Source organism: Erythranthe guttata, chromosome 8 (genome assembly GCF_056151865.1).
Source record: "Erythranthe guttata isolate IM_541 chromosome 8, IM_541, whole genome shotgun sequence".
Taxonomy (NCBI): Eukaryota; Viridiplantae; Streptophyta; class Magnoliopsida; order Lamiales; family Phrymaceae; genus Erythranthe; species Erythranthe guttata.
The window spans coordinates 24,747,449-24,762,500 of NC_142540.1; the positions used below are offsets into that span (position 1 = coordinate 24,747,449).

The 15,052-nt window shown below is 34.0% G+C and overlaps 2 protein-coding genes across 2 annotated transcripts in view; one reads left to right on the top strand and one right to left on the bottom strand.

Moving 5' to 3' along the window:
* Positions 1-1,209: 1,209 nt before the first annotated feature.
* LOC148768896 (uncharacterized) lies at positions 1,210-6,282 on the top strand. The gene is made up of 5 exons (XM_088822514.1): positions 1,210-1,326; positions 1,829-3,165; positions 3,255-4,204; positions 4,289-4,387; positions 6,008-6,282. The coding sequence occupies exons 3-5, from the start codon at positions 3,932-3,934 to the stop codon at positions 6,092-6,094; spliced, it is 459 nt and encodes a 152-aa protein (XP_088678640.1). The 5' UTR covers positions 1,210-1,326; positions 1,829-3,165; positions 3,255-3,931; the 3' UTR covers positions 6,095-6,282.
* Positions 6,283-13,040: 6,758 nt separating this feature from the next.
* LOC105964959 (uncharacterized) overlaps positions 13,041-15,052 on the bottom strand; it is a 3,143-nt gene continuing 1,131 nt past the window's right edge. Inside the window, exon 2 of the mRNA XM_012989465.2 lies at positions 13,041-13,642. Coding sequence (XP_012844919.2) covers positions 13,041-13,642 — 602 coding nt within the window. The remainder of the gene's footprint in view (positions 13,643-15,052) is intronic.

A 15,052-nucleotide genomic window follows, 5' to 3' on the forward strand; every position in this document is an offset into this window, starting at 1 on the left:
GCAAACTCTCCCCCATTTCGTTCAACCCAAGCCCTGTAACAATAGCCCCTTATTGTTGAGATCGATAGAAAGTCTGTAAGTCTTGTAAACCGCCACAAAAGAAAACACAACCGAGAAGATGGTGCGAAATCGAAAACGTACCGGTAATTTGCTATATATTGCATTTTTTTATATATTTTTTTAAATCACGATTCATTGACGGAAATGCAATGGGTTTTTTTATGAATGAAGTGAAAGACAAAGATTTGGAGTTTACGACACCAGGTAATAATTTTGTTTTCTGCAAAGGTCTTTTTTTGTTGGTTTTGATTTTGCTGTTTTATGTGAAATTATTTTGTTTATGCAAAACAAACACCATAACCCTAGTAAAGATCGTGAAATTGATTTTGCTAATCGTTGTTCTCGTATACGTAAATAGCAAAAAAAAAAAAAAGACGACGATGAAATATGGAAAAGTACAGGTGATTTGCTCTTCTCTGTCTGTTCTTTTATGTTTTGAATGGCAATTTATTCACAGAGTGGAACATTTTGATCACTGGATCGAAAGATGCTAATATTGAGCTTTCGACCAGAGTTACCAAATTTGTTTTTATGCGGAAAATCATTGGTTTTTGTTTTGATTTTTCTGTTTTTTGTTACATAATTTTTTGATGTCGATTGCACCATTTTATTGATTTTGTCGATTTTGTTGTTTCTAGCATAGTATTTTTGCACATTGTTGTTATTTATCTATATTTAACTGTTAGCTTACTATTATTTGCACTTTGCTGTTTATATTGGATTTTGCTTATAAGATGCATTTTTTGCTTTTCAATTATATTTAATTTTTGGGAAAATTACCAAAAACCCCCTGAGGTAAGCCTAAATAACGAAAATCCCCCCCACGTTCTCGTAATTACGAAAACCCCCCTTGACTAACGGTTGACCGAATTTTTTTAACCGAAAACGTGAAATGTCTATTATATCCTTCTGCTAAATATGTGAAAAATAAAAGAAAAAAGCTGAAAATGTGTATAGTCTATTGTACCCTCTGTTAAATCGTGTTAACATTGTTAAAAACACGTTTCTTTTTGTTCCTAACAATAACAACGTTTTTAATCTGCACCACATATTTCAATATCTGATCTTTTCACTTTAACCACGTTTTTCACTTTTATTTCTCACACTCATCTTTTTCATTTGTCACGATTTACCTCACTCCCCTCTTCACTTGGAAACTGCATAGAGATTAGAGAAGATTAGGACTGAACAAGCCCTAATCACGATAGAAATTGTCATCATCACCTATCATTGCTCGAATCGCGAAGTTTACGTCCAGAATCAAAGGTTTGTATGGATATTTTGTTCAAGTTTTTTAGGGTTTTAAATTTCGGTAAAAAATTAGGGTTTTTGATTTTTGGTTTCAAATTTCTTCTTTTTCTTGTTTCTACTTTCTGATCTTTGGGTTCTTTGTTTTCTATTTTTTCGATTTTCAAAAGGTACTATGTCTGATTCGTGAAGGGGAAATTAGGGTATTCTGATTAGTTTGGTGAAGGGGAATTAAGGAAATTAGAGAAATTAGGGTATTTTGCTTCTCATGAGGGGGATGGATAAATTACAGAAGTTAGGGAAATTAGGGTATTCTCATTAGGATTTCTAATTTTTTATTTTTTGGTCTTATTTGTTTATTTTTGGTTTATAATTTCTGATTCCAAAGAATTAATTTATGATTTTGGGGATTATTGCAAATGGTGTATAGTTTCTTTTTTAGATTTTCTAAAAGTTTGGATTTATGTTTGTATTTGAATCTGATATGTTTTTTGTGTTTGTGTTTGTATTTGAACTGCAGATGGTAGATTTGTGCTCTGTTATTCTACACTACAGATCAAGTGAAGTTAAATTTGATAATATTGATCCTGACAAGTATAGTTAAGAGGACTTATGTCTAGCCATTAGGAGATCATTTCCTAGTATTAATGGGGGTATTGAAGGGTTAAAGATGACATATATTAATGAGGATATTGAAGGGTTTCAAGGGTTGAGCATGGACTGTAACTTCGATGTAAAAACGATGTTTGCCTTATGTGTGGATAATTGCTTCCATGTGTTAGTTGAGGATAAAGATCAAGGAGTTGATGATGACTCTGATTCTGATTTCCAAGCCAACATTGATTAAGATGATAACAGAAGTGAAGTGCCAAGTGATGAAGCAAATGATGATGAACTGAGTGGATATGAGTCAGATAATCATTGCGAGCATACAAATTGGTCTGATGAAGAGCTGGATAATGATCCATTACAAGGAGGCATGGATTTTGGGGATACAATATTCACTCCTGAACCTGGGGAAAAGATCAAGTTAAAGAAAGGTCAAGTGTTTACTGATGTGTATCAATTTAGACAAGTGTTGAAAGATTACATCATTCAAGAAGGCTTTCATTGTGTGAGAGATAAGGATGAAAAACAGAGGGTTAGAGTACATTGTGGGGGTGAAAACTGTGCTTGGAGACTTCATGCCTCCACTTTACCTGATAATGTAACATATATGATTAAGGTTTGTCCATGTGAGCACACATGTACCAGAGGGGCTGTTGATAATGAGGTCAGTGCCAAGTGGTTAGCCTCAAAGCTGATGGATCTCTTAAGATCAGACCCTGATGCAAACCTGAAGGCAATGAGGCATGAGGTGAAATAATATGGGGTCAGACCACAATACATGCAGTTTTACAGGGCTAAAAGTATTGCACTAGATCAGATACAAGGAAGTCATGCAAAATTGTTTGAAAAACTACCATATTATGGTGTTATGGTTCTTGCTACCAACCCAGGCAGTGTAGTTACACTACAATGTGATATTGAAGATGTTGAAGATGAAAATGGGTTAGGTAGACCACAAAAGCCACCTACATTCAAGAGGTTTTTCATGGGACTTGCTGCACTGAGAGATGGATTTTTAAGTGGGTGTAATCCATTTATTGCCTTTGATGGATGCCATCTCAAAGGGCCATATGGCGGTGTGTTGCTTTCAGCAATAGCATTGGATGGCCTATATCCAATAGCATTTGCTATTGTTGAGACAGAGAATAGGGACAGTTGGAGTTTCTTCTTTCATAATCTCACAATCATGCTGGGAGGATTTTCTGATGGAAAGCCATGGACTTTTATGACCGATAGGCAGAAGATAAAGTCATTTGAGGACTTTCATAGTGTCTTTGTTATAATTATGTTTTTTGATCAAAATAATGTCATAATGCATTTTTTTTTCTTTATGTCAGGGACTAGTGGAGACAATTTCAGAGATGGCCCCCAATGTAATGAACAGAAGGTGTGCTAGGCACATTTGTGCCAATTTCAGAACTCATTTTGCTTGATGTGCACTGAAGAAATGGTTTTGGTCAGCTGCCAGGTCATATACTTCCTCTGGATTTAACTTTGCAATGTATAAAGTGAAAGAATTGAACCTTAATGCATATAAGTGGTTGATAGCTATTCCATCTGAGCAGTGGTCAAGGTATGCCTTTGATAAAAGGCTTAAAAATGACCACGTTACTAATAACATTTCAGAGTCTTTTAATAATTGGATTGAAGAATTTAGACCTCTGCCTTTCTTGAGTTTGTTGGATGGTCTTAGGTGTAAACTAATAAAAAGGCTTACAAATAGGGTTGCAAAAGGGCAGAAGTCCACACATGAATTAATGTCAATTGTAGTTGAGATGTTAAATATTGCAGTTGAAGAGTCTAGAAGTGTGAGATTGTAGTTGCTGGAAATGATCAGTTTCAAATTAAAGGCAAAAGAAATCATTTTGTTGTGAATTTATCAAACAAGAGATGTGACTGTGAAGAGTGGGATTTGTCTGGAATATTGCCTTGTAAACATGCCATAGTTGCAATCAAACACAATAGGCAGAAGCTTGAGGATTATACAGATAAGTGTTTTTCCAGGGAAACTTACATGAGAGTTTATAGTCATTTTATTAATCCTGTTAACCACCCTGATTTCTGGCCAGAACACCTGGATGCCACTCCAAAGGATCTGCAACCTCCTACTTATAGGAGGTTGCCTGGGAGACCTAAAAAAAATAGAAGAAAAGAGGCTGGAGAAGGCCAATCACAGAAAAGATCAACTGTGGTTAGATGCAAGAGATGCAAAGGTTGGGGGCATAACATTAGAACTTGCAAAGGACCAAGTCAGTCTAGGAGAGGTGCCACAGCCATAGCTAATGGGGTATGTTGTACAGTTTATTATTTTTACTTCATGTGTTCTTACAATTTGTTTCTATGTTTCTAAGCAAATACATATATATTCTAGGAAAATACACAATTTCACGCCTCTAGCAATCCAGAAAGACAAGGTGAAACATCAGTGTTGACTAGAAGAAAAAGAGCAAATGCCAGTTCCAAGTCCCAGGTATCAAATATGCTATGGAAACTTTCACATATTTTTTGGTTTGTTTTCTAAACTCGTGTTAAAGTTAATATGTTATGTTGTTGCAAAAATGTGTGTATGGCTTTTTTTTTGTATTTTTTTTTTTTTTGTATTTTGCCATTTCATAATATATTTGATATTGCATATTGCAATAGTAATTATATTTTGGGTAAATTACAGTTTGCACCCCTGTAGTATCGAAAAGGTCGCATTCACCCCCATATACTATCAAAATCTACAAATACCCCCCTGCCATTAGCACTGACTGTTGACTCCGTTTGTCAAACGCGTTGACCGACCGTTTCATAGAGCCGTTGGCTTTTTTTTGACGAAAATAACCCCAAAAATCACTATATAAATGCTGCATACTCTTGCCCATTTTTTCTCACCAAAAATTTCACCTTTTCAACTCGTTTTTTCTCCCTTTTTTCCTCTTTTTTTCTCGTTTTTTCTCCTATTTTCTTTTCTCCTCGTTTTTCTCCTTTTTTCCTTTTTTATCATTTTTTCTCTTGTTTTCTTTTCTCTTCGTTTTTTCTCTTTTTTTCCTCTTTTTCTCGTTTTTTCTCCTGTTTTCTTTTCTCCCTCAATTCTGCATTTTATTCAACCTCAATTCCTATTTTTTTTCTAGCTTCGTTTCCTTTATTTTTTTTCAAGCTAAAATGTCTTCTACTGGTTCAAATTCTCAGCAATCGTGTCTTAGATCCAAACATTATATGTATTATTTTTCTGGAACCATCAACTCCAATGTCATCCCTCCAATGTAGTCAAAACCATCAACTGTGAATTTCCCTCCCCGGTGGATAAAAAAATAATTCAATCAATAAAATCCCATAAAAAAACTAAAAAATCCCTCATTTCGAACTAGATCAGTCATAATTTCAACGAATAGTAAAAATCGACACAAGTCTTAATTTTAACGAACAGTAAAAATCGACAACAATTATAAATAAATAAAACAAAAAAAAAAACAACCTAAATTTTACTCAAAAACATACCCTAAACCTTCGAAGCTCATCGAATTCAGGAATCCCTCAAAAAAATTCATTGTACCCACACAAGTTCATGGCTTAGTTGAGAAAACCCCTAAAATTGAAAATCTTACCTTCTTCTACAGTAAGTGTCCTTCGAATGCACTCATACAGTAGTTCTTCAAACCAATTTCGCGAAAACTCGGAGAGAATGGGAGATTTTTGTGAGGCTTTTTACCTTATGAAAATTCGAAACGGGAGGCAGGGAGTGAGTGTGTGTTGTTGTGAGGGAATGAAAGGACTTGGAGAAATTTCGACACTTATCAGACGTAAAAACGAGGGTAGAAGAGTAATTGCACAGTAAAAGTTAACACTGTCAAATGTCTGACCATTGACTGTTAAAAGCAGGGGGGTATTTGTAGATTTTGATAGTACAGGGGGGTAAATGCGACCTTTTCGATAGTACATGGGTGCAAACTGTAATTCACCCTTATATTTTTGCATCTCGTTGTTGCAACTTCGAGCATTGTATTTTGGTAAAGGGATTGTATGATGCATTGATGCAAATTTGTTCATATTATAATTGGAAAGCTCTTTTGATTGAACTTGCAATTTACCGTCGCTACGACTATAGGCCAGAAGAAAGCAAACAAGAGATTCATTAGTGGTTGATGCTACTTACACGATCAAGTTTCTAGAAGAGGACGTTATGAAGTTGTGAATTCAGTCGGACGTCGAGATTATGTATGTTATGACATCACCCCAGCCAGAGTCATTTATGATAGATTGTAGTCTGTTCGTCGACAATCTTGCAACACTGCTTGTATTTATTTATTTGTATCTTACAATATTTTGTGTTTAATGTACTGATTTATTCCTAAATAAAAATTAGTTTGTTGGTTTGTTATATCATCTTTTATTTCATATTTTATCGTTTAAACCGATTTTATATTATTCGAGGAAAAATAAACTTGGAGTCTTGATGTTTGAGAAAATTATCATTAGTTCCATATTTTGTTGCTGTGGAAAGACATTTAATTTGTAAAAAAAAAAATTGACATATGCTAGGTGATTCCATATTCAACTTATTTTTGCTGTTACAAATTGCAGTTTGTATGTTGCTAAACTGTATTTTGCATTTTGCTATTGCAAGTAGCACTTTGTTGATACAGCTTAGGGGGGGAGAGCCGTGAGGCAAAAAGAGAAAAAAAATATATAAAAAAAAAAAGGGAAAAGAGAGAGAGACGTGGGGGGAGAGAGGCGTGAGATATAGGGGAATTGGAAGAGAGATAGAGTGAAATGTGGGATTTTGTTTATATTTTCCATAATTAATTATCTTAATATAAATAGTAACTGATGGTAAATATGTCAGTAGAGTAACAATTTAACTTAATCTATATTAAAATTTTAGTCAAGGGACCTATAGCTATAATCAACTAATAATATAGACCCCCTCCATATAAGTTCCAAATGAGGGGGGTCCAGCCAATTTTCCCTTTATATTTATATATGTAATATTAGTTTTCAAACAAAAATTAATTAAAAATAATTTTTTTTTTTTAAATATTTTTGATAATTCGGTTAGTTTCCGAACCGAACGCTAACGGTATGAAATTTTGGTACACCAAAATTTCAGTATAATTTTTCCGAATGAACACCCCTATACCAACTGGAGGGATTTTTCGTAAGATAATACATAGTTGACGGGGGTGCCTGTAAAAACGGGGTTTTTTTTTGCAAATTCTGGAACTGGCGCTGGATTTCTGCAGGGAGCTGCAGGTTCTGCTATTATCATATTCACCCCCGCCTGACGCCTGGGATTTCCTTTGCAATTTTAGAACTTTTAGCTCTTTTGGTTTCTATTGTTTTAGAATTTTTATTTATTGCATTTTTAGCCCTCCTTTTGGGCCTATTTGTAATAGATTGTATAGTTTCTCTATACCCCGTTTTTATTCCTTCGATTTAGGGGTACTCTTTTCCTTGTGTGGACCCACAAAGTTTTTAACGAGGCCTCCTTGTACTTTCATAAGTATTTAATGAAATAAAAACTTTTTCGCCAAAAATAAAATTAATTTATAAAAATTAAAATAATATGAGGATTTTCATTATATAAAAAAAACATCAAATGATTTCACAATACGAACAAAACCGGAATTACTATGTAGCGCAAATTACGGCCCCGAGGTAAGGTTAAATTATGAAAATTTTCTTTTTGTTTGCACAATTACAATCATCCCCTCATCTATGTATTCTCTTTCACGTCCACTCTTGCGATTTTAAATTTACCTAGGGGTGCTCATCCAGTCGGTAAATCGATCGAAAATTCGGTACTTGCCGATTATCTAACCGGTAAGTCGGTGTGATATTTTGTTTTTTATTATTTTATATTTATATATGTAATATTAGTTTTCAAACAAAAATTAATTAAAAAAAATATTTTTTTAAATATATTTTATAATACGGTTAGTTTCCGAACCGAACACTAAACGGCATGAAATTTTGGCGTACCGAAATTTCAGTACAATTTTGCCGAATGAACGCCCCTATACCAACTGGAGGGATTTTTCGTAAGATAATACATAGTTGATGGGGTTGCCTGTAATTACACAAACTTGAGGGGATTTTTCGTAATTTGATCTTACCTTAGGGCGTGGCCATAATTTGCCCTTACTTTGTATAACGCGAAATTAGCTCTATGTACAACATGTACAATAAAAAAAAGTAAACAACTGGTATTACTTTGTTATTAAATTTTAGGGTTAAATACAGTTCACTCCCCTAAGGCTTATAGTGCACCATCTATAACACTTACTCCTTAAAGTAACATTTGTAACACTTACCCCCTCAAGCACAATTTAAATTGTAATTTGAATTCTAATACCTTCAAAAATTCTCTTTTATTGAAAGGAATAATTAAAAGAATAATTAAATTATACAACTAAAAATATCTACTGAAAAATGCAATATTACAAAATTTAAAAATATTATCTTGCGTTGGGTACATATTTAATAAGTAATATCTAATTGTTGTTGGACCAATTAATCGAATGTATTCCTATCGATAAATTGTAAAAAATCAATACACAGCTAATAATAATCTTAAGTATTTAAATTTATTTTAATTCATTAATTTCTTAATATATATTTTGATTCATTATTATACAATATATATTACTATTTTATTTTACTCCTCATAATATAATTTTAGTTACTTTCAACTTTATATGATCCAATAATTATTAGAGTGTTATGTTTTAAATTTTAGGGTAAAATACAATTTTCACCCATGTACTATATGAAAGACTCTAATTTAATTTTATGCGGAAAACCTTAATCACAGAATCTTGAAATCAAATTCATCTTAAGAATATAATCACGTAATAGAGATTATCGACATACCGTTCGCCATGGATTTCGATAGAGACGATGACCAATCTACAAGCCGAGCCTAGCCAGGCCTCCTTCGAATCTCCTTGTGAGAACTTTATTCGTAGCACACCTTCTTCTCTCTATCTCTCTAATATCACAACTCACTAAGTATTTCTGTAATTGATGGAATTCTCAATTTTGTCTGATGGTTGAGGAGAAGAGCTATGGATTTCTTTTATAGACGAGAGAAGAGGGCCACGATTGATTTGTAACGGCAGAAGACAAATCCCACCCATCATGGTCGTTTATTGCCTTCAACGTTACAAATCAATTACCATAAAATCACCTTAATACCATAATTTGAATTACCCACAATTTAATTAATTAAAATAAAGATTAGTGGACCGAAAAATAAAACGTTAAAAAACGTAAAACTAACATTCTCCCACTTGGTCCACTGAATCGATTAAGACTAATAAGTTTAAAAAATATTTGACTCGGTGGGTTCTTCATACAAAACATTTGACACGTGATCACGATTTTTAAAAGAAAATTAAGATGATTACCAAAATAGGTAAATAGAGTACTTTAATACTAGAACTAGTTTGAGTTATTAATGTGAATCATAGCGGTTATATGATTCATTCATCATATTCCCTTCTATGTATCACGCCACTAATAACCCTTACTATTCTAATCCATAATAGCCCCTTTAATTTTGTCTTGTTAGGACAAATCCTGTTAAATCCAAATATAATATGTGCACACATAATAGGAAACACGAAAAACAGAAACATTTGATTAAATAAATTAAGTGTCAATTACATAATCATAACTCATCAAATCATGGATTGCTCAAAAGACCCATTCTAATAACATGTTCATCATATGTCTTTATAGGCAATCCCTTGGCTAATGGATCAGCAACCATAAGAGTTGTACTTAAATTTTCTATTGACACTTGTTGTTTATGGACTCTTTCTTTAACAACCAAGTACTTAAGATCCATGTACTTGGATCCACTTGAATACTTTCCATTCTTAGAGAAGAAAACGGCTGCGGTGTTATCACAATATATCTTCAAAGGCTTAGCAATTGAGTCAACAGCCTTAAGCCCTAAGATAAAATTTCGCAACCACAGTGCATGACTCGAGGCCTCAAAACATGCTACAAACTCAGCCTCCATTGTGGAAGAAGCAATAATACTTTGCTTTACGCTCTTCCAAGATATTGCTCCACCAGCTAGTAGAAATACAAAGCCCGATGTGGACTTTCTACTATCTACACAACCAGCAAAATCGGAGTCTGAATAACCGATAACCTCTAATTGGTCCGATCTCCTATAAGTAAGCATGTAATCCTTTGTTCCTTGAAGATACCTCATAACCTTCTTTGCTGCTTTCCAATGTTCTATTCCCAGATTACTTTGATATCTACCAAGTACTCCCACTGCATAACTAATATCTGGTCTAGTACACGTCTGTGCATACATCAAACTTCCAACTGCTGATGCATATGGAATCAATTTCATTTTCTCATTTTCCAAATCATTCTTTGGACATTGCTTTTCACTTAATTTATCACCTTTCGTGATATGAGCATTAATGGCTGAACAAAACTGCATATTAAATCTTTCAAGAACTCGATTGATATATCCTTTCTGAGACAAGCCTAACAATCCTCGAGATCGATCTCTAAAGATCTCTATCCCAATAACATAATTTGCCTCACCCATATCAACCATCTTAAAATTCTTGGAAAGATAATTCTTAGTTTCGTGAAGCAAACCAAGATCACTACTTGCTAGTAAAATGTCATCCACATACAAGACTAAAAAGATAAACTTGCTCCCACTGACCTTTAGATATATACACTGATCAACAGTGTTTTCCTTAAATCCAAAGGAAGTAATGGTATCATTGAATTTTATATACCATTGTCTAGAAGCTTGTTTAAGTCCATATATGGATTTCTTTAATTTACAAGCCAAGTGTTCATTTCCTTGTTTTGCAAATCCTTCAGGCTGGTCCATATAGATATCTTCATCTAAATCCCCATTCAGAAAAGCGGTTTTCACGTCCATTTGGTGTAACTCCAAATCATAATGAGCTACAAGAGCCATAACGATTCTAAGAGAGTCTTTCTTAGATACTGGAGAGAAAGTTTCTCTATAATCAATGCCTTCTTTTTGAGTGAAACCTTTGGCCACTAATCTGGCTTTAAATCTTTCGATATTGCCCTTAGAGTCACGTTTGGTCTTAAAGACCCATCTACAACCGACTTTCTTACTGTTCTTAGGCAATTCGACAAGATCCCAGACACCGTTATAGTCCATTGATTTCAACTCTTCATTCATAGCATCAATCCATTTATTAGAATCTTTACTTTTCATGGCTTGTGAATATGAAACTGGATCATTTTGAATACCAATATCAAAATCTGATTCTTGTAGATACACCACATAATCATCGGATATGGCAGATTTCCTTTCCCTTTGAGATTTCCTCAAAGCTACCGGTTGTGGTGGTTCTACATTATTGCCAATAATAACATCTTCATGAAGTGGTGAATGGAGTGGCGAATCATTTGTTTCATCAACCTGCTGTATAGGTTGAAGAGTAACGTTATCTTGAGGGAAATAAGATGGTAAAATATCCACCCTAATTTCCTCAAGTTCTACCTTTCTTGATTCAAGACTCCCACTAACTTCACCATTCTCTAAGAATTTGGCGTTTCCAGTTTCAACTATCCTCGTAGTATGGTTAGGACAATAAAATCTGTACCCTTTTGACTTTAGTGGATAACCAATAAAATATCCAGAAATTGTTCTAGGGTCCAATTTCTTTTCATTTGGATTGTATATTCTAGCCTCTGCTGGACAACCCCAAACATGTAAATGTCTTAAACTAGGTTTCCTACCAGTCCACAACTCGTAAGGAGTTGTTGGGACCGCCTTACTGGGAACCCGGTTTAAGATATACATATATAGCGGTTTTCAAGGCTTCATTCCAAAATGAAATGGGTACAGTTGAATTACTTAACATACTCCTAACCATATCCATGAGAGTACGATTACGACGTTCAGCAACTCCATTTTGCTGTGGTGTTCCAGGCATTGTGTATTGAGCACAAATACCACGATTTTCTAAGAATTTAGCAAATGGGCCAGGATTTTGTCCCGACTCATCATATCTACCATAGTATTCCCCACCCCGATCTGATCGTATAACTTTAATTTTTCTATCTAATTGTCTTTCCACTTCCGTAACAAACACCTCAAGCATGTCAACGGCTTGAGATTTTTCATGAATTAGATAGAGATAACCATAACGAGATAGATCATCAATAAAGGTGATAAAATACTTTTCTCCACTAAAACATGGAATAGGTAGTGAGCAGATATCTGTATGGATTAACTCAAGAAGCTCTTTACTTCTTGTGGCACCCCTTTTATTGTGTTTGGTTTGCTTACCCTTAATGCAATCAACACACATTTGAAAATCAGTAAAGTCTAGATTTTCCAAAATTCCAGTTTTTACCAATCTTTCGATTCTTTCCTTGGAGATGTACCCCAAACGTTTATGCCACAAGATAGAAGAATTTTCGTTATTTAGGCTTCGCTTTACGCCAACTTCCGAATGAGTGGTTAATAATGATTGTTCAAACTCACGATTCAAAGATATTTTATATAAACTATCACATAAAATACCGGAACCAATTATTATTGAATTAAACATAAAACTGAGTTTTCCACAACCAATTAAAGCTGAATAACCACACACATCCACTTTTGACAAAGAAACCAAATTCCTAGAAAACGAAGGTACATAAAAAGTGTTTTCAAGATCCATCTTATGACCCGTCTCTAATATGAGGCGATAAGTGCCAACAAACGCCACTTTAGATTTGAGACGGTTCCCCATATAGATGTACTTTTCACTTTCCTCCGGTTTCCGAGTTGTAAGGAATCCCTGTAATGAATTTGTGATATGAGTTGTAGCACCAGAATCAAGCCACCAAGTGTAAGAAGGAACTTCAATAAGATTTGATTCATAACATACAAAAGAAAGATGAATACCTTTCTTTTCGAACCAAGCCTTACGTTTCTCACAGTCCTTCTTTACGTGTCCCTTCTTGTTACAAAAGTAACAGGTGACAACAAAAGCCTTTCCATGACCCTGACTACTTTCACCAGGTTCATATCTTTTGTTTGGTGCGAATTTCTTTCCACTCTTCACAAATTTCCCTTTCTTCTTCATACTTCCATGAGTTACAGCCAATGCAAAGTGATTTCCTTCTTACTTTAATCTCACTTCCTCTTGAATACACATACTAGTCAGCTCATTCAAATTCCACTTATCTTTTTGAGTATTATAGTGGATTTTGAATGGGCCGAACTTTGATGGAAGTGAGTTAAGGATAAATTGCACAAGGAAGGACTCTTCCACTTTCATGCCAAGAGCTCCAAGTTTGGCAGCCTTATCAGTCATATTCAGGATGTGTTCCTGAATTCCCTTATCACCACCATATTTCATGGTAGTCAATTCAGCCATGAGTGTCCCTGCTAACGACTTGTCCGCTGATTTAAAGCGTTCTTTAATAGCCGTTAACAGTTCCATAGCATTGTCAACCTCGGGAAGAGAAGTCTTAATGTTATTAGCAACGGTCATTCTAATAAACATAAGACTAAGCCTATTGGACTTGGTCCAGGCTTCAATTAGGCTAACTTCTTCCTCACTGTTAGCATCCGTTATTTCCCCAGGTTTTTCAGTAAGCAATGTTAGGTCCAAATCCATAACACCCAAGGTGAATTGAATTTGTTCATACCATTCGGAGAAATTTGACCCACTGAGAGTCTTAATACCAGAAGCATGCGAGTACAATAAAGTAGGAATAGCAACTGAAATAAAAATAGCAAATATAATAAGGTAAAGATAAAAGGATGCTCACATAAGACCTTGAGTCAAATAAGATGAACTATTGATATCACTACAAGTTCGCCTTTGGGTGAAATACAGCATACCTATTGTTCACTCTATGTTGGTGTAAATGATCGTTTATAACACCTAAGTAGGGTCTAACTTAATTTGTCTCACTCGACAATTATTCATGTTACCTTTAGGTAAACAATTCTAATTGCTAAGTAATACAAATTATGATACCCTACCCAGTTCATAATTAATTAAAATCGACTATCCTTTGAGCTAGTCTCAATTTCTTAATTATGACTGCAATTTGAGAATATTATAATCTTTAATATCATGTAAATGATTAAACTTTCATATAGTTCTTATAGTTATTAGATTTTACTAATCTAGGTCACTTTAGCAACTACAAGATTAGTAAATTTGCATAAATATAAAACTAATAATATTCTCGTTATTTTATTTGAGTGATATAATAATAACAGTAACAACACATTTTCCAGAAATAACAAAGGTAATTTACTGCATAAATTATTAACATAATGCACATATATGCTTAATAATCTAAATCACATAAGCTCGGTGCACAAAACTGCATAAATGTGCTGTGTAATTTTTATTGGTAAGACATGATTATATCATCAATAAAATAGTTAAGATATAATTGTTGTGTAGATATATACATACAAATACATATGCAGCAAATCACATGTATAAAATAATTATATGTAATTTGTTTCTATACGCATATGCAGAATTCGGGTAAAAGAAATACATGAACTTCAAGTGAGTGTGAGACCCACATATTCAATACACACATCACGCTGTACACATATCACACATACATCACTATGTACCATATATATATAATATAAATTCAATCAACAGCCATAAACATATATAATACTGGATGGGTACAGACTAAGTTTTGATAGTCACGAAATTGTGGTTTTCGGATTTTTAGAAACAGAGAAAAGTCGATACAATTATATAACAAAATATTCATATAACAATTAATTTTAAGTTCTAAGATGAATCGATTTCAAAACCCTGCTATGATACCAATTGAAAGACTTTTATTTAATTTTATGCGGAAAACCTTAATCACATAATCTTGAAATCAAATTCATCTTAAGAATATAATCACGTAATAGAGATTATCGACATACCGTTCGCCATGGATTTCGATAGAGACGATGACCAATCTACAAGCCGAGCCTAGCCCGGCCTCCTTCGAATCTCCTTGTGAGAACTTTATTCGTAGCACACCTTCTTCTCTCTATCTCTCTAATATCACAACTCACTAAGTAAATCTGTAATTGATGGAATTCTCAATTTTGTCTGATGGTTGAGGAGAAGAGCTATGGAATTCTTTTATAGACGAG

Excerpts from the sequence above, each read along its gene's own strand:
- LOC148768896 (XM_088822514.1), top strand. The coding sequence starts at position 3,932 with ATGAGAGTTTATAGTCATTTTATTAATCCTGTTAACCACCCTGATTTC. Across the intron at positions 4,205-4,288 it reads CCACAGCCATAGCTAATGGG|GAAAATACACAATTTCACGC; the intron begins GTATGTTGTACA and ends TATATATTCTAG. Across the intron at positions 4,388-6,007 it reads ATGCCAGTTCCAAGTCCCAG|GCCAGAAGAAAGCAAACAAG; the intron begins GTATCAAATATG and ends CTACGACTATAG.